This window comes from Saccopteryx bilineata, chromosome 10 (genome assembly GCF_036850765.1).
Source record: "Saccopteryx bilineata isolate mSacBil1 chromosome 10, mSacBil1_pri_phased_curated, whole genome shotgun sequence".
Classification (NCBI taxonomy): domain Eukaryota; kingdom Metazoa; phylum Chordata; class Mammalia; order Chiroptera; family Emballonuridae; genus Saccopteryx; species Saccopteryx bilineata.
Window position 1 is genome coordinate 62,996,697 of NC_089499.1, and position 19,745 is coordinate 63,016,441.

Genomic DNA, 19,745 nt, shown 5'->3' on the forward strand with positions numbered 1-19,745 from the left:
ACAGTCCTAGAATTGCCTGAAGTAGTTTATTCTGTTTATTTATTGTTCAGTTGTCAGACTTAGAGAAGATAAATGAGTTTTAAAGAATCTTATTGTCAAGTCACTTTTGTGCATAGGGAAATTGGGCAGATTTGATGGGATATGCTTCCTATTCTAGGGCTTTTGTCAGACCATAGCAGTATAAAATCTAAAGCTAGATTCCTGGTCATTTTGTTTAATTAAAACAAGTGGTTGAGGTTTAGATACTCGATTTCAATATATTCTATTTAATGAAAATAATTGGATCTATTTGGCTTTTTAAAATATTTGAAAGGATAATGTTATTTCAGATATCTGGTGGCTTCCATTCTGAATTTTGTACATGGCAGATGCCATATTTGGGGAAAGAATGCATAGACTATCTCTAATATTGTTTTGGCAAACAGGCATTGAATTTCAGAACAGTGAACTATTTTTAGTACATAAGGCAATTTATTTCATCTTATTAAAGTGAGATGAGGACAGACTTTAAAATAACTTTTACTTCACCACCTAAATACCTATTCAGATTAGCTGGTTGAATAGCCAACACTTTGAAGTAGAAGTAGAGCCTTAGGAAAAAATATCATAGGAAAAGAAAATCAGCACTTCTTTAATTAAATGAAAGTATCTTGGTACTTGTTTTTAATGCATTCTGAATTAGACTATATATGCTTAAAAGTATGTAATGTCATTTTTGAAAAAGTTTTATGCAATCTTACTGGTTTCTTTTTGAAACCTGGCTGTAAAATATATATTGAAAGTTTTAAAGAACATGCTTTTTGATCCAGCAATTTCAGCAATTGAACAAATGTGCAAGGGTATTTGTTTTAATGTTTTAAAAGCAAAAAGAAAAACATAAGTGTCTAATAAGAAAGGCATTTGTTAAATAAATTACAGCAAGTAAGTCCATATAAGAGAATACAATACACTCTTTACGAATAATAGTACAAATACAAGTTTTGTATACCCAGAGACATTTCTGTCAGCAGACATTTTTCTAATACTTCTCAAGTAAACATGCAGAGGTAGTACTTGTAACAAAGTGGGTGACTGAAATAAATTATATTTTAAATATTTCATATCTGGCATAAAGTATATATTTTCTTTTGGATCTGGCTATATTGTCTTATTTTTATTTCATTGGTGATGTTTTGGGGGGAATTTTCTTTTCTGCATTGAAAGTATCAGTTGCTAGAAATTGCCAATTTTGAGCTGTACAATCTTAGTATTTTCTTCAGATATTTCACCTAATTTAATACAAATGTAATCATAGGTTGCATATGCTTTCTGTTTAAGCCCTTATTCGGTTTGCAGTTATTGTATGTTTATAGTTGCTTTAGGGGTGAAAGTAGTAAAAATATGAGTGGGTAAGACAGCTGGATTCAGTTTCAAGTTCTGCCACTATCTATATGCCGTTCAGCAACTTACCTTAGCTCTTTAAACCTCAGTTTTCTCATTTGTAAAATAGGATCGACAAGATTTAACTTGTAGGGTTTTGGGGGAACTTAATGAAATATTGTTTATAAACCAGAAAGCACCTTTCTGGTGTCCACACAAATATTAGATCTTCATTTCCTTCTTGATCCTTAACATTGCTCTCTTTCCAAGTACTGATTCTAGTGCTAACTGAAGTGGCCTGCAGCCTGTATGATTGTTTTGTCCATTCATTGTTATGTCTTCACCAAGATACAGTGAAAATAGTAGTCACGTTGTGACTTCCCAGTTTGGAGATAGTTTTGGTATTGATGTGGGTAGCTGTTATTCCATTCTTTCTGTATACTATTGGTATTTATCTTAGTGATTGAATATTGCAGAGAAAATGAACCAGTAATGACTTTTTATACTAGAAAGCTGGGTGCTGCTTCAGAACTGAAGAAAATGGGTTTTGAAAAGAAGTTGTTACTTCACCAGTCATTTGTTGTATCCTGTGATTCATTCTTAAATAGATTTGGTTTGCCTCCATATAATAATTGTAATGGACATAAATATGATGGACCATACATTGACTAGCTAAAATGTTGCTTTTTTTTTATTTGTGCCTTTGATCATCCTTTTTTGAAGCACCCACTATGGACTGTATACTGTTCTATGCAATAAGGTGGGAGGGGTCATAGCAGTTAACAAAACAGACAAAAATCTCTGCCTTCATGGAGCTTATATTCTAGTAAGATCTTTTTTTTTTTTTTTTTTTTTTTTTTATTTTTCTGAAGCTGGAAACGGGGAGAGACAGTCAGACAGACCGCATGCGCCCGACCGGGATCCACCCGGCACGCCCACCAGGGGTGATGCTCTGCCCACCAGAGGGCGATGCTCTGCCCCTCTGGGGCGTCGCTCTGCCGCGACCAGAGCCACTCTAGCGCCTGGGGCAGAGGCCAAGGAGCCATCCCCAGCGCCTGGGCCATCTTTGCTCCAATGGAGCCTCGGCTGCGGGAGGGGAAGAGAGAGACAGAGAAGAAGGGGGGGGTGGAGAAGCAAATGGGCGATTCTCCTATGTGCCCTGGCTGGGAATCGAACCCGGGTCCCCCGCACGCCAGGCCGATGCTCTACCGCTGAGACAACCGGCCAGGGCCTCTAGTAAGGTCTTAATAAAAGAGTTGGTCCAACTTTTTTTTTTTTTTTTTTGTATTTTTCCGAAGTTGGAAACGGGGAGGCAGTCAGACAGACTCCCGCATGCGCCCGACCAGGATCCACCCGGCATGCCCACCAGGGGGCAATGTTCTGCCCATCTTGGGGCATTGCTCTGCTGCAATCAGAGCCATTCTAGCACTGGAGGCAGAGGCCACAGAGCCATCCTCAGCGCCCGGGCAAACTTTGCTCCAATGGAGCCTTGGTTGCAGGAGGGGAAGAGAGAAACAGAGAGGAAGGAGAGGGGGAGGGATGGAGAAGCAGATGGGCGCTTCTCCTGTGTGCCCTGGCCGGGAATCGAACCCGGGACTCCTGCACGCCAGGCCGATGCTCTACCACTGAGCCAACTGGCCAGGGCTAGATTTGGTCCAACTTTTAAGGCAATTTTATACTCCTGGCTAATACTCTAAATATAAAATAAAAATTTTGAGCCAAAAGAATTTTTACCTCACTGTCTTGATCATAAAATTGCCAATAGTATCAAAATCAAAAGAGTCATTTTTCTTCCTTTCTGTTCCCCTAGAGTGCTTCCTTTTCTATCTATATACAGGGTAGGCAAAAGTAGGTTTAGAGTTGTAAGTACGTTAAACACAGAGTTTATTCTTGTATTTATTATTGTATTTTCTATATGAACAACTCTAAGCCTACTTTTGCCTCATCCTGTATATGGGTTAGATGTATTAGTCTGCCTTATTTGAGGCTGAAACTTTGTGATCAAAACTAGAACATTCAGAAATGTCTGATTATAGCATACTATGAATGCACCATCGGATGCCTAGGAGCCTCCATATACAGTGACTTTACTTCTGGTCTAATTCCCTTTCTGTCAGCAGTTGACCTTTGACTAGAAATGTCAGTGAAAAAAGAAGCAAAGGCTTTTTGTAATCCAGCATCCATTTCACACGTTAAGCCACAAATTCTAAGGGTGTTCTTATATAGAATAGCCATAACAAGTTCTATTTTAACATTATATTAAATATTTGGACAGAAATGGTTTTAGATAGGTTTTTTATTGCTTTCAAACTGGAAAATACATCTTGATTTAGTTGATTATAAAACAGTATATATTCACTATAATTTTCAAACAAAGTATGACTATATGAAATTAGAAAGTAAGTGTCCCCTATGTCCTTGTTTTTAGAAGTAACCATTAGTATCTCTATTATAGGTTCTCCTACATTTAAATAAATATTTACAACTAGCTAGCCCTAGCCAGATACCCTGATTGATTAGAATAGTGGTTCTCAAAGTGTGCGCCAGGGTGCACTGGTGTATCCTAGAAGATTTCCAGGTGCCTCCTATGGTATTCCAAAGAAATATGTGTCTGATGGGGACCAAAAAACCAACAGGGTTTTTGGAGTTTAGATTTTTGAGGGACAGAGGTGTGGGGAATTGGCTGTAAACTGACAGTCTGCCCAACCCCCCACCTCCCTTGCCTGATTAGGTTGCAAAAGTCTGTTAAGCTGTGGTGCTGGATTGTTTACACTACCCCCATGTTCCTGGGAAAGACTGGAGGCAAGTTTCTTCTGTCCTTTTGCTCAGTGTAAAGTTAAGATGATATGTATGGTGGGGGTCAGGGGTCCCCAAACCTTTTACACAGGGGGCCAGTTCACTGTCCCTCAGACCGTTGGAGGGCCGGACTATAAAAAAAACTATGAACAAATCCCTATGCACACTGCACATATCTTATTTTAAAGTAAAAAAACAAAACGGGAACAAATACAATATTTAAAATAAAGAACAAGTAAATTTAAATAAACAAACTGACCAGTATTTCAATGGAAACTGTGCTCCTCTAACTGACCACCAATGAAAGAGGTGCCCTTCCGGAAGTGCGGTGGGGGCCAGATAAATGGCCTCAGGGGGCCGCATGCAGCCACGGCTGTAGTTTGGGGACCCCTGGTGGGGATTTTCTGCACTCAACACAATTAAGAGTAGAAAGAGAGGAATTCTTCAATGTATTGATGAGGAAATGAGAGTTTGCCTTTCAAATATATGCCCAAACACTGAAGAAATCACTAGGACATATCAGGTTCATGTTTCTCATAAACACAAGAATGAAAAAACTTAACACATTTGCACAGGGACCTGCCAAATTTACTAAATCTTACTAAGAATGTATCTATATATATATAAAGATAACTTTTTTGTCGTTTTTTTTATTTTTTAACTCTTTTTTACAAATTCTAAAAAGTATAACTCAAAAATGTAACATTAAAATGTTTTGGTTTTTTTTTCTTTTTCTGAAGCTAGAAACGGGGAGAGACAGTCAGACAGACTCCCGCATGTGCCCTACCAGGATCCATCTGGCACGCCCCCCAGGGGGCGACGCTCTGCCCACCAGGGGGCGATGCTCTGCCCCTCGGGGCCTCGCTCTGTTGTGACCAGAGCCACTCTAGCGCCTGGGGCAGAGGCCAAGGAGCCATCCCCAGCGCCGGGGCCTTTTTTTTTTTTTTTTTTTTCATTTTTCTGAAGCTGGAAACAGGGAGAGACAGTCAGACAGACTCCCGCATGCGCCCGACCGGGATCCACCCGGCCCGCCCACCAGGGGCGGTGCTCTGCCCCCCAGGGGGCGATGCTCTGCCCATCCTGGGCGTCGCCATATTGCGACCAGAGCCACTCCAGCGCCTGAGGCAGAGGCCACAGAGCCATGCCCAGCGCCCGGGCCATCTCTGCTCCAATGGAGCCTTGGCTGCAGGAGGGGAAGAGAGAGACAGAGAGGAAAGCGCGGCGGAGGGGTGGAGAAGCAAATGGGCGCTTCTCCTGTGTGCCCTGGCCGGGAATCGAACCCGGGTCCTCCGCACGCTAGGCCGACGCTCTACCGCTGAGCCAACCGGCCAGGGCTCCGGGGCCATTTTTGCTCCAATGGAGCCTCGCTGGCTGCGGGAGGGGAAGAGAGAGACAGAGAGGAAGGAGAGGGGGAGGGGTGGAGAAGCAAATAGGTGCTTCTCCTGTGTGCCCTGGCCGGGAATCGAACCTGGGACTTCTGCACGCCAGGCCGACGCTCTACCACTGAGCCAACCGGCCAGGGCCTAAAATGTTTTTTAATGTCAGAATAAATTTAATTTTGTCGTATTTATTTTGTTTTATTACCATAAAAGCACGCTTGGACTTTATATTTTTTCTTTAATATTTGACTTAATTATTATAACATATTTCTCAGAAATTTGTATATAATGCACCTACAATTATTTGTAGGATTTTAAATGCACCCCAACTTCAAAAAGTTTGAGAACCACTGAATTAGAGCATCGTCCTGAAGTGCAGAGGTTGCCTTTTTGATCCCCGGTCAGGGCACATACAAGAACAGATTTGATGTTCCTGTCTCTCCTTCTCTCTTCCTTTCTATCTCTAAACTCAGTAAAGTAAACATTTAAAAAATTCATAGCTAAATGTATAACTATTTTCTATCAAAATGGGGTTATATTATACTTACTTTTCTTTTTTTTAATTTTTATTTTATTGATTTTAGAGAGAGGAAGGGAGGGAGCAGGAAAGTGAGAGAGGAGAAGACAGAGAGAGTGAGAGAGAGAAATATCGATCTGTTTCTGTTGTATTTGCTTGACCTGGGATTGAACCAGAAACCTTTGCATATTTGGATGATGCTCTAACGAACAAAGTTATACAGCCAGGGCTATGTATACTGTTCTTTAATAGACTTTATTTTTTACTTAATAGTACTCAATATCTTGAATATTTTCTACTTTTTTTTTTTTTTTTTTAGAGACAGAGAGTCAGAGAGAGGGATAGTCAGGGACAGACAGGAACAGAGAGATGAGAAGCATCAATTATTAGTTTTTTGTTGCGCATTGCGACACCTTAGTTGTTCATTGATTGCTTTCTCATATGTGCCTTGACCGCGGGCCTTCAGTAGACCAAGTAACCCCTTGCTCGACCCAGCGACCTTGGGTCCAAGCTGGTGAGCTTTGCTCAAACCAGATGAGCCTGCGTGCTCAAGCTGGCGACCTCGGGGTCTCAAACCTGGGTCCTCTGCATCCCAGTCCGACGCTCTATCCACTGCACCACCACCTGGTCAGGCTATTTTCCACTTCTTGATGAACAATGCTACAGTGAACATTTTTATAGATACTATATGTAGTCTATTATTTCCTTAGGAAAAATACTAGAAGTAGATATGTACATTTAAGTTCTTATACATATCACCACAAACAGTACAGTCAATTACATATAAAGTAAGTTATAATTTTATAACATTATAAACATAATTATATGCTTAATGAATTTATAATCTCACTAAGGAAGTAAGATATATATGCAAACAGAATGATATCAAATAGAACATGATTAATTTCTAAATCATGTGATACAGAAGATGCAATAAAATGGAGCAGCATGCTAGAGATATGAAGACTTCCTTAGAAGTGATAGGACTTAAGCTGTACCTTACAGAATGAATAAAGAAGAGAGAATGGTCATTGAGTTTAGGGAAATTCAGCTTTAAGCAAAGAATTTCAGGTCATAATGAGCTGACATGCTGAGGCCCTGTAAAGAGTCGAGTGTGAGTGAAACAGAGCTCTTGTGGGAATCAATGCAGGGACCAGATTATGACTAATTGTCCAAGGCTTTGTGGAGAATAGGGAGATGCTATAGGATTATGGTCAGAGGAATAATCATCACTGTAAATGCTATCCTAATGCATATCATAGAATACATAGATGTGTCATTTTAGATGAAAGTCTAGGGCCTAATTTATTGTCAGTCATCTATAATTAATTGTTAGAGTTACAGGAAGGATTTTTTAGATCATTTTGTTGAAAATTATACCTAAAATACCTTCATTGGATTAGGTAGCACACTAGTTGCAAATATACAACTTTTTTAAAAGGTTTTTCTCTCATTGTGGTTTAGGTTCTGTTGTATTTTCTTTACATATAAAAAGCTGTTAATTTTATTGTTTTAAAAGTTACTTTTATAACAAATAATTGTGAGTTTATTTCAGTTTTGTTATGAATGTAAATTTTCTTGCTAAGGCGACGTTACTAGTGTTTTTATATAATAGAGCCATTTTCTTTCATCATCTTCATACAATGCCACATTGTCCTGGGAATTTTGCTATATTTGTTGCAGTTCTATGAATACTTGAGCAAAGCTTGCTTCATTTTTATTTCCAGTTGGCCAGTGGACAGCCTTGAACAAAAGCCCCAGCCCTCTGCACAGCAGACATGATCCACATTATAATTTAATATGAGCTACGTGTAATAACCAGCATTCCATTTTGGACTAGAGTGGTGAAGAAGTAAGAGACTTAGTGACCTCAGTTGATTTTGAAAGTATTTTGCATACCAGTAGATTTAGAGCACGCATAGCCTGAAGCAGTTTTATTGATGGAAGCTATTTGATTATAATAAGATTCTACTTTTAATTTTTTTTCTTGGTAGAAAACCAGGCAAGAGCAAAGGAATCTGATTTATCAGATACTCTGAGTCCAAGCAAGGAAAAAAGTAGTGACGACACTACAGGTGAGCTTTAAATTAATGTTTATTAATCTGTAGATGTTACCGTTAGCAAACAGTTTAGATATTTAGGTTAATGTGGGTAGAGATTTGAAAGTTTGTGTTCGAGGGAAAAGCAGTGCTTCCACTTATCAAATCACTTTCTTGATTATTTGGTATATTGATAAAACTATCCAAATACAATAGCTGTATAAATTTCAACTATTCAAATGCGGTAGGAGCCTGACCTGTGGTGGCGCAGTAGATAGAGCATGGACCTGGAATGCTGAGGTCATCAGTTAGAAACTGTGCTTCCCTGGTCCAGGCACAAATGTGAAGCAACTACAAGTTAACGCTTCCTGCTACTGCTTTTTCTCTCTCTCTCTAAAAAAATAAAATCATAAAAAGAAAACAATATAATAGGAATATAGGAATATAAATTTTAGTTATTTATTTTGATTGTGACAACTTGCTGATCGAGTTGAGTACTGTTTGTAATTATCTTTTTCCCCCTGTAGACATCCAAATGGATGAGCAAGACCTAAATGAACCGCTTGCTAAAGTGTCCCTATTAAAAGGTACTTTAACATGTTTTTATGACATTTTAAACCAGGGCATCAGGTTGTTTACCCCTTGCCACAAAATTAGTTTCAGGTATAATGTGAAGTTTTAAGTTTTAATGAAAAATTTAGGATAGGTTCTGTAAAGTAGCAGGAGCTAAAATAAAAATGTTGGTGTTGATGCCAGTGCTTCAAACAAAAATAGTTAAATTGTGAAATTATTTGTATCAATCTAGTTTATAAAGGGCAAAGCAGAAAGTGATAGACTATGAGATTTAGCTATGTTTTTTTGTGTTTACCTTGATGTCTCTGATAGAAATTTATTATTTTAACATAAATTAGAAAAAAGTAGAACTATTAACTTTCTTGAAAAAGCCATCTGTTTGCTCTGTTATCATATGATAGCATAGCAGTTGTAAATTTTCTCATTTTCTGGTTTTTCTTCTCTAATAAAAATAGCCAGGTTCGAGGACATTCATCTAGATATGGGGGTAAAATAAGCACTGTGTGCAATAAATTCTTTCACTTGTCTCACTTCTAAATAAGAAGTATATAATGTCTTGATATTTATTTATTTAGAATGAAGTGGGTAGGTAATAAATCAGCATTTATAGAAGTGTTTTTAAAATGAAGTGCCTTGGGTTGGCTTATTTATAAATCTGTGATTATCAGCATTTTAGATTCTTTTATGTTGCCTTATTGAACACAGGAAATACATATAAGTTCAGACCAGTTGGTTAAGCATGTTGGTAGCAATGGACCAACACCAGGAAGCTCTCTGAAATCAGCAGCAGAAAAGCAGCCTGTGGAAGTTTCTGTGTAGAAATACTTTTGCTTCTGGCTAGGCTATTAAGGGATTTCCCAGTCCAGACCCTGAGTTTTAGATTACACAGGAAGCCTTAGTTTCACCTTGCATGACCTCTCTGTTGTCCTGGTTGTGCAATAATGAGGATTGAGGGTGATTAACAAAGAGATTACCTGTTTTTTCTTAAGAGTTTCTTAGTCTGGGCATCCTGGCCTTTTTTCCTTCCCTTGGACACTGAAGCTCATATGATTCTTTGAGCCACCTTTGGTTGAATTCCATTACCAAGGGAAGCCCTGAAGATTACTGACCCAGGCAATGAATTGCCAACTTATCTTTAAGTCTGAGCATATTTTCCATCACACCTCTCAGAGCATCTTTAATGTTGATAAGGCATGCTTTTTCTCTAGTGTTGAAATAAAAAATCTAAGTTAATATTTGCATAGTCCAGAAATCATCTTGGATCATTTCTGATTTCTCACAGAAATGCGATACTGTTATTATATAAAAAGTTGTTACTGATCTGACCTGTGGTGGTGCAGTGGATAAAGCGTCGACCTGGAATGCTGAGGTTGCCAGTTTGAAACCCTGGGCTTGCCCTGTCAAGGCACATATGGGAGTTGATGCTTCCTGCGCCTTCACCCCTTCTCTCTCCCTTCTCTCTCCCTTCTCTCTCTGTCTCTCCTCTCTAATATTAATAAATAAATAAATAATTTTTTAAAAAGTTGTTACTGAAAACCCTTGGGCCTTTGTGGGAACATAGAGAAACAAAAAGGAAGGTGAATGAGTAATGAAAATCTGTCATACAAAAGTAGCTGTTCTTACGATCTTTTTTTTTTACTGTAGAAATCTCCAGAAATCTTTTCAGCAGCAAGTTCAGATTGATTTTTAAGTAGCGTTTATGATCGTGTTAATTATATTCAACTATTATTTGTGCTTTTATAATTCTGTCAGTCTGTTCTAAATTTTTATTTTTATACCATTGCCCACCAGAATGCCAGATGTTCAGTAAAACTCAGATATTTGTTGAATGAATTAGTAACAGACCTCTTACATCAAAGTTATAAAACCACAAGAGCATTAGGAAAGTAACACTCTAGCCAAGAAACTAAGAGTCAAAGAGCTCTGGGCTTAATCTCAGTTTTGCCATTTACTTGTAATATGTCCTTGGGCAGATTGCTTAACCCTCTGTGCTTCACTTTTTATTTGTCAGACTGGGAAAAACTGACTTCATAGGATTATTTTGAGGATTAAATTAAATAATGCATTTACCATGATGTTGGAAATATAACATGTTAAGCACTGCACCATAATGAAGACACTTATAATAGTAATGGTGATTGATAAAAACAGACCAGTCTGTTACAGAGTACCTTTTTATCAATTGAATAAGATTCTGAGATTTAAAAAAAAAATTGTCTACTTTATCTATTAGGAAAAAGTGGTTGTTGGTGGTGGATCTTTACCAATTAATAATGAATGCCCTTCTAGTTGCTAGATGGGATACTACCCAATTCATAAATCACTTAATAAAGACAATTAGATCTTCAAAAATAATAATTATGTGTTTATTACTTTACCATGTCACAGAATTTTTTTTTAATCCTTGAGTACCACAGGAAGGCTAAATTATATCTATATGAGTGCCCATAAAAGGGAAAATTGTGGGAAAGACTGGAAAATGCAGGGTGCCTGTGGAAGGGGAGGGTGGGTGTCCTGATGATGCTAATTGCTTGGGGTGCCATTGGTGAAGAATTTCTTAACCTTACTTCACATTAGCGTAGAAAAACAAAAATAGAACCCCCAAACTTGTCTTAGGTTACTATATGATTGCCAATTTTTTTATTTTTTATTTTTGTATTTTTCTGAAGCTGGAAACGGGGAGAGACAGTCAGACAGACTCCCGCATGTGCCCTACTGGGATCCACCCGGCACACCCACCAGGGGGCGACGCTCTTCCCACCAGGGGGCGATGCTCTGCCCCTCCGGGGCGTCGCTCTGTTGCAACCAGAGCCACTCTAGCACCTGGGGCAGAGGCCAAGGAGCCATCCCCAGCGCCCAGGCCATCTTTGCTCCAATGGAGCCCCGCTGCGGGAGGGGAAGAGAGAGACAGAGAGGAAGGAGGGGGGGAGGGGGGGAGAAGCAGATGGGCGATTCTCCTGTGTGCTCTGGCCGGGAATTGAACCCGGGACTTCTGCATGCCAGGCCGACGCTCTACCACTGAGCCAATCTGCCAGGGCCATGATTGCCAATTTTTGGTAACGAAGTAGTATCTTTATCAACACCTACTGAAAGATTTTGCAGCTTGATTTTAAGAATGGACTTAATTCAGTCGCTAATTAGATATAAAGAACAATCAACGAGTTTAAAGTCAGGGTTATTTTAGAAATGTCTCCAAGAAACAGCTACCATGGCCCTAAATAGTTGTTTAATTCATTGTTTTTTTCTTTTGTAAGATTTGTAGCCTGACCAGGCAGTGGCACAGTGGATAGAGCGTCAGACTGGGATGCGGAAGGACCCAGGTTCGAGACCCCGAGGTCACCAGCTTGAGCGCGGGCTCAACTGGTTTGAGCAAAAGCTCACCAGCTTGGACCCAAGGTTGCTGCCTCGAGCAAGGGGTTACTTGGTCTGCTGAAGGCCCGCGGTCAAGGCACATATGAGAAATCAATCAATGAACAACTAAGGTGTCACAATGAAAAACTGATGATTGATGCTTCTCATCTCTCTCTGTTCCTGTCTGTCTGTCCCTCTCTCTGACTCTCTCTCTGTCTCTGAAAGAAAAAGAAAAAAAAAGATTTGTATAAATTTTTTTTTATAATTAACACCCATAAACTCCATTCCTAATTTTTTTTTATTTATTCATTTTGAGAGGGGAGAGAGAGAGAGAGAGAGAAAGAGAAAGAGAGAAAGAGGGGAGGAGCAGGAAGCATCAACTCCCATATGTGCCTTAGACCAGGCAAGTGCAGGGTATTGAACCGGCGACCTCAGCATTCCAGGTCGATGCTTTATCCACTGCGCCACCACAGGTCAGGCTATAAATTCTTAAAAATAATGTACGGTATTCGCTGCTGTTTATTAGAAACATTTGGGTTATGCTTGATTATGTGTGATTGTGCTTTATAACCTATATAAATTCAATTGGTTGACAGAGTGTTTTTCTTAAATGAATAGTAAATTATTAGACCACAGTATTAACCTTTATAACTGTATAAAAGCTAGTTTAAGTAGCCCCTTTATTCTCAAATTTTACTCTTTTTAAAAATAGCTAATGTTTTTTTGGAATTATAGTATGCTAACCTTCATGTTAGTCATCTAGGATTAAGAAAATAAAGTAGATTAAACATTTACCATGAGACGTAAATAAGAGAATGTAAAGACAGTAGGCACGGCCACCATCACAGCCGCCTGGCCCGTGCAGGTTCGCGTTTGATTCAGACAGATGGTAATGAAACAACGGAGCCAAGAACTGGTGGGCATTACCTTTAATCCTAGCTTGCTCCCAGCGGGCAAGTAAAAACACATACTGGGCTCAAAACCCACTCATTCAGTGCTCACAAAGTTACTGACTTATCCGAGTTTCCTAGAATCAAAGGTTTCTAGCTCACTAGCCTTATTCAACTCTGTTCCCCATATCCTTCTCTCTGCACAAACTCTACACAAACTGGCTTCTCCTTCAGCATTCTGCCATTTTGGCTCCTCCTCCTCTCCTCCACGTGGCCTTTCTCTGCTCTCCTCTCTAATGCTAAACTCAGGAACCAAGAAAGAGCAAGCTCCCAGTCTGCCCCACTTTATAGTATAGAAATCAAAACCTTTTAATCCAATATACAAACAAAGAAGTCTCTGATACAAAGTCACTTATCTGAGGCATAATGGGATTCCTTATAAGAGTGCACCACCCCACATCATGCAATCAGTCAAGGGTGTGGGGAAAAGCTTAGTCTTAAAACTAAGCCTCAGGCTGTAACGACCAGCCTGCTTCCAGCCTGTCTGCCACACCCAATGCAAACTATGAGTGAGCAAACATATATCATATTTAAAAATGTATTTGACCAACAGAGGATGATAGCAAGAGTACCTTTTTCCTGAAATATTAATTATTTTCAACCAAAAATTTATGCCACTTTTGAACGAGAAATAAAGATATGGCTTAAACCACAGGTTTTTCTATGCTTGAAATCATTTTCAAAAAATGATAAAAAGAAAACTGGAATTCAGTCTAAGTGGTATTGAATGCAAGTTTGCTCGACTTAGGGAACTGTACCAGGGCAATTCATGGTTTCAAAGTCTGATAAGACTGTCCTTGGAGTGGGAGGAATTTCTAGTCAAATGGTGATTGAAAGGTTACAGAAGATAAGCTGCTTCTTGGTAGATGTTGCAATTAGGAGTCAAAGAAAGGAGAAAAAATGTTCGGATTTTTAAAATTTGTTTATTTTGTTTATTTTGGAAGATGGGGAGGAAAGCAGGTTGAGCTCATGAAGAAGTATCTTTTGAGATGACCCTGAAAATGTGTAACACCATTTATGACGTATTCAATACTAAAAAAAACCCTGAATCTGAATCTGGTCAACTTGCAGGACTTGTAAAGAGCTAGGCTAGGGGCTTATTCTAAATGTGGATACAACAGCAAAATCAGAATGTGGAAAATTCTGTAGGCTGTATGACCCACTTTCAAGTAAATTGCAAGATTTGCGGTGGAAAAGTAAAGAGGAATGAGGATCCTATAAATTAAAAGAGATTTAAGAGATGTGTCATCAACTAAATGTAATGTGTGAACATTGCTTACATATTCATTTGAACAATCCAACTGCCAAAGAAATTAGACACAATTGGGAAGTTTTTAATTCTAAATGGATAATAAGTGTTAAGCCAATAGCCAGGGCCACCATCACAGCCGCCTAGCCCATGAAGATTTGCATTGGATTCGGATAGTCGGTAAAGAAACAATGGAGCCAAAAACTGGTGGGCCATCATCTTTAATCATAGCTTGCACCCGGCGGGCAAGTAAAAACACACACTGGTCTCCAAAACCCACTCACATTCAGTTCTCACAAAGCTACTGACTTATCCAAGTTTCCTAGAATCAAAGGTTTCTAGCTCACCAGACTTTATTCACCTCTGTTCCCCATCTCCCTCCTTCTCCCTGCACAAACTCTGCACAAACTGGCTTCTCACTCAACACTCCGCCATCTTGGCTGCTTCTCCTGGCCTCCTCCACGTGGCCTTTCTCTGCTCTCTCCTCTCTAATGCTAATAATCCCAGGAACCAAGAGAGCAAACTCCCGTCCTGCCTCCATTTTATAGTGTAGAAATTAAAACCTTTAATTCAATATACAAAATAGCGAAGTCTCTAATACAAAATCACTTATCTGAGGCATGATGGGATTGCACCACCCCACATCAAAAAGGGTGGGAAAGACTTAGTCCTAAAACCAAGCCCCAGGCTACAAGGATCCTGCCTGCCCATAGCCCGCCCCCAACACACATTAATATCACCTGGGCGACAGCTTTCATGTGGGCAGCGCCATCTTTAACAAAGTGAGCATAATATATTTTATCTGCCCAACAATAAGGAATTACTTATTTTCAATGTGATAATTGAATTACAGTTATTTCTTATTTTTAGTTCTTGACTTTTGGAGAATATATTGATAGCAATACATTTTTAGGGTTTTAAGAAGAGAAGATTGGGATATCATCTCAAAGGAAATATTAAAAACTATAAGCTAGAAAAAAAAAACTACAAGCTAGATAAGTTGGGCTGATTATTTTGGTGGAATTCAGTGGCCTCAGCACAGAAATTTGATTAGACCTATATTTCTGGGAGATTTGTTGGATAAATTGGAAGCTGGAGGTAGGGCAATCAATTAGGAGGTGTAGGTAATCACTGACAGTCTGAACTGCAATGACTGTTGTGGAAATTTAAATCAAAGAAGAAAGTCTAGTTTGGGGCCCTGTAGTTCTTGATCACAATCTGGAATCCCTTTATAATAATCTGGAATCCATAGGTCTAAGAATCAGTATATGAGAGAGAAGTGAAAGTCAGATATAATTTTAGCATTTGACCCTGAATGCCCAAAAGGATGGTGATGTTATTTAAAGAAGTATTTCTTTCTGGAAGAAGAGGTATCCTGGTAAGAAAGTAATGGTTTTATTTGGGCTTGGGTCAAACAGAAATGGTGACCATAGGCTCTGGTTTGCCTAGAACCATTTATGCCTGTTGTCCCAGGGAATTATTAAAAGTGGTCCCTTTCACATTTGAAGGTGCCCTTGTTTGATATTGTCACCCTGGAAACTAGAAATGCTTTTGGATGTGCAAAACAGAAACTAGGACTAGAAAGTCATTGTCATTTATTTTTGAAAGATTCATTGATCTAAGAGATACAAAGATAAGACACATGCGAGGCTACAATCATGAAAGAGTGTTGATAGTGTTTTAAATAGGTGTGGTGGAAACTTTGGAGAGCACAGCTAACCTCTTTGGGAAATTCTTTGCATAGAGGTGGACCATAGAAGCAAGGGAAAATTATAGAGGAGGAAGAAGAGAACAATGGGGAGGACAAAGGAACCAATTAAAGATCCAATTATCATGAAGGAAGTTAGCAGGCCTGGCCATTTGGCTTAGTGGTAGAGCGTCAGCCCAGCTTGTGGAAGTCCCGGGTTCGGTTTCCGGCCAGGGCACACAGAAGCGCCCATCTGCTTCTTCAACCTTACCCCTCTCCTTCCTCTCTATCTCTTTCTTCCCCTCCCGCAGCCAAGGCTCCATGGGAGCAAAGTTGGCCCAGGCACTGAGGATGGCTCCATGGCTTCTGCCTCCAACGCTAGAATGGCTCCGATTATGTCGGAACAATGCCCCAGAGGGGCCAGGCATCGCACCGTGGTGGGCATGCTGGGTGGATCCCAGTTGGGCGCATGCAGGAGTCTGTCCACTCCCACCCCCACCCCCTGCTTCTCACTTTGGAAAAATACAAAAATAAATAAATAAATAATGAACTTAGCTGGTCAGAAGGAATGGCAAAGGTGTGAAAATCAGCAATTGCAGGCTGCTCCCTAGGACTGTCTCATATGGCTGCACATACCCACAAGGGAAAAACAGTCTTTTTCCATTATAAAGGTTGTTCTCATCAACCAAGCCTAAACTGTCATCAGACCTTCCAAAGGGAGGAGTGCTGGTAGTTGTAAAAGGAAGCACCCACCTGGCCTGCTGCCTCAGCCAGATCACTTCTATCAGTAGATGAGTTAACATGTGGCTACATCAGCCTCAGCAAACATGCAAAATAGAACTTGGGAAAATGCTTTGATTTGGCCCTTACCAAGTAGTTCATAGTATCTTTATTTTCAGAGCAAAGAGCAGAGTTTAAGTTAAATCTCCAGTTATTCTTAAGAAGAAATAGACCAAATTTAATTTAGAATATCATGTAAGTATAGCATGTGCCAAGGTTGGTTCATTTAGTGCAGGGGTAGTCAACCTTTTTATACTGCCGCCCACTTTTGTATCTCTGTTAGTAGTAAAATTTTCTAACCACCCGCTGCTTCCACAGTAATGGTGATTATAAAGTAGGGAAGTAACTTTACTTTATAAAATTTATAAAGCAGAGTTACAACAAGTTAAAGCATATAATAATAATAATTACTTACCAAGTACTTTATGTCAGATTTTCACTGTTTGGCAGAATAAATCTTTATAAAACAACTTACTATAGTTAAATCTATTTTATTTATACTTTGGTTGCTCTGCTACCACCCACCATGAAAGCTGGAATGCCCACTAGTGGGCGGTAGGGACCAGGTTGACTACCACTGATTTAATGGGTTCTCGTGTGGCATGGAAGTCTTTATAGGATTTAGCCTTAGTCTGAGTAAAGCTAGCCTCTGACCCATACTGTACATACACCAGGTAATTCTAAATATAAACCATTTGTGTTAAAGGGAAAATAGATTCTGTTACTTTCTATGCCATCATAGCTCCTAAAAAAATTTATTTCCATTTGACTTGTACAACTAAACAAAATAGATTTGGGTCAGTAAGACTTTATCTTTATTCTAAATACTTTCCACCAATACACATCACAACACTTTTCCCAAGATGGTGAAGTAGATTGATACAAAAGGTCCCTTTCTGTGACAAAAGTAAGACACCATGAGAATAGACTCAAGCCACAATAAACTAGTAATACATTTTCCTACACAACTGTGTGAAATGCAATGAGCCGTTGATCAACCTTAGCAGAAAAAGATTTGCTCATTTGTCTTTGGGGGGAAAAAAATTGTCACTTGCTTTTCTGAAATGAGTATCTGCACACTTAACTACTTGATTAGTTTGAATATAGTAATTTGTGTTTATATTAAACTTAATTTGTAAAGATTTTGGGTTAATATTTTTACTTCTATGATGAAACACTATGTAGAATTTATATATATACATTATTTGATACATGATATCATATTTCCTCTAATTAAAATACTGGTCCTTTTTATTATGTGGTACAGAGAACTAGTTTGTTGATTCTTGTTTTAGTAGAACTTGTTTTCTAAATTAAAATTGTCTCCTGAAAATAATTACTTAACATAAAATCTGAAAATTTGAAAGGCAAGTATTAGTTTTATTTCACAACATCACTGATCAGGAGAATTGTTCTGCTGCAGACAAGAAATATATCTACTTTATCCCTGGGCAGGTAGCTCAGTTGGTTAGTGTCATTCTGATACTCCAAGGTTGTGGGTTCAATCCCCAGTCAGGGCATATAACTAATGACTGCATACATAAGTGAAACAACAAATCTTTATCTTTTCTTCTCTTTCTCTCTGACTCTCTCTCCCTCTCCCTTCCTCTCTATCTCTAAAAATCAGTAATAATAAAAAGTTTGCTTTAATAGATCTTCTGTGACAGATCTGCTGTGATAGAAGGATTACTTAACGATTCATTTATGAAAAGATCCCCTTCCTCAAGATAAAAGTTCTTTAGTTGTATTTATTTATGGTTATTATTTTTAAAGTTTATACATTTTATATGCAAACCTTTGACTATCTTGTATATTAACCAGTTAAGTGCTTACTGTATGTCTAACATCGTATTAGATGGGGTATAGTGTGTTTCGTATAATATGGAGCAGAAGTATGAAACATATATGCATTTAACATTTATGACTAAAAAGAAAACAATGATAGGAATCCTCTTATTTCTAGATTAAAAAATAAGAGTTGGTTCTTAGGAAAGCATACTGCTTAATAGCTGTGATATAACCAAGAAGGTACCATCATTTATAGGAAAGATGGTTGAGCTAGAGTGAGAATTCTAGTACTGTCTTCACCATTTCCCAAATGTGTAAGCCATTTCTGAAATCTGAACCTTTATTTCCTCATCTATCAATTGAAAGGAGTGTGATACTTGACCTCAAAGGTCTTTTCAAAAATCCTGTTTACCTATATAGATTCATGTTCTTTTAAAAATGAAACTAAATGCTATTAAACAATTAGGGAACTTGGAAGGCTTCCTGGTTTGCTTGGGTTTTACTGTTAAGTTCTAGAAATGAAGCAAGAAACCACTGTGTGCTGGGAGTTAGATGCAGTCATGGGGCTAGATGTGAAGGCTTGAGCCTGGGCTCTAAATGACAGGTTCAGAGGGGGAAATGAGATTGACATGAGCAAAGATAAATGAGGAATGTAGTCAGGAGCTGGAGTTACTAAGGGGACTATTAGGAATTGAGTATGTTAGTGAATAAATGAAAATAAGTGACGACTGGATTATGGAGAACTTTAAAAGTCAGATAAAAGGCCCTGGCCGGTTGGCTCAGTGGCAGAGCATTGGCCTGGCGTGCAGGAGTCCCGGGTTCGATTCTCGGCCAGGGCACACAGGAGAAGTGCCCATCTGCTTCTCCACCCCTCCCCCCTCCTTCCTGTCTGTCTCTCTCTTCCCCTCCCGCAGCCAAGGCTCCATTGGAGCGAAGTTGGCCTGGGCACTGAGGATGGCTCTGTGGCCTCTGCCTCAGGCGCTAGAATGGCTCTGGTTGCAACAGAGTGATGCCCCAGATAGGCAGAGCATCGCCCCCTGGTGGGTGTGCCAGGTGGATCCTGGTCGGGCACATGCGGGAGTCTGTCTGACTGCCTCCCTGTTTCCAACTTCAGAATAATAAAAATATAAATAAATAAAAGTCAGATAAAGATGTCTAGATTTGATACACAAAGGAGTCAACATAGGTCCTTAATATAAATAAGAGAATTGCTCTAGTCTTATAATCTAAGATCAGGGATCGGGAACCTATGGCTTGTGAGCCACAGGCTGCATCTG

The 19,745-nt window shown here is 39.2% G+C and overlaps 1 protein-coding gene across 42 annotated transcripts in view; it reads left to right on the plus strand.

Moving 5' to 3' along the window:
- Window positions 1-19,745, plus strand: part of SLMAP (sarcolemma associated protein) — a 187,399-nt gene that overhangs the window by 144,439 nt on the left and 23,215 nt on the right. For 34 of the 42 annotated variants that reach the window (XM_066245758.1, XM_066245754.1, XM_066245774.1 and 31 more), the window contains 2 exons: window positions 8,046-8,126; window positions 8,618-8,677. The exons of the other annotated variants lie outside the window; for them this stretch is intronic. In XM_066245758.1, coding sequence (XP_066101855.1) covers window positions 8,046-8,126; window positions 8,618-8,677 — 141 coding nt within the window. The remainder of the gene's footprint in view (window positions 1-8,045; window positions 8,127-8,617; window positions 8,678-19,745) is intronic. 42 annotated transcript variants of the gene reach the window in all.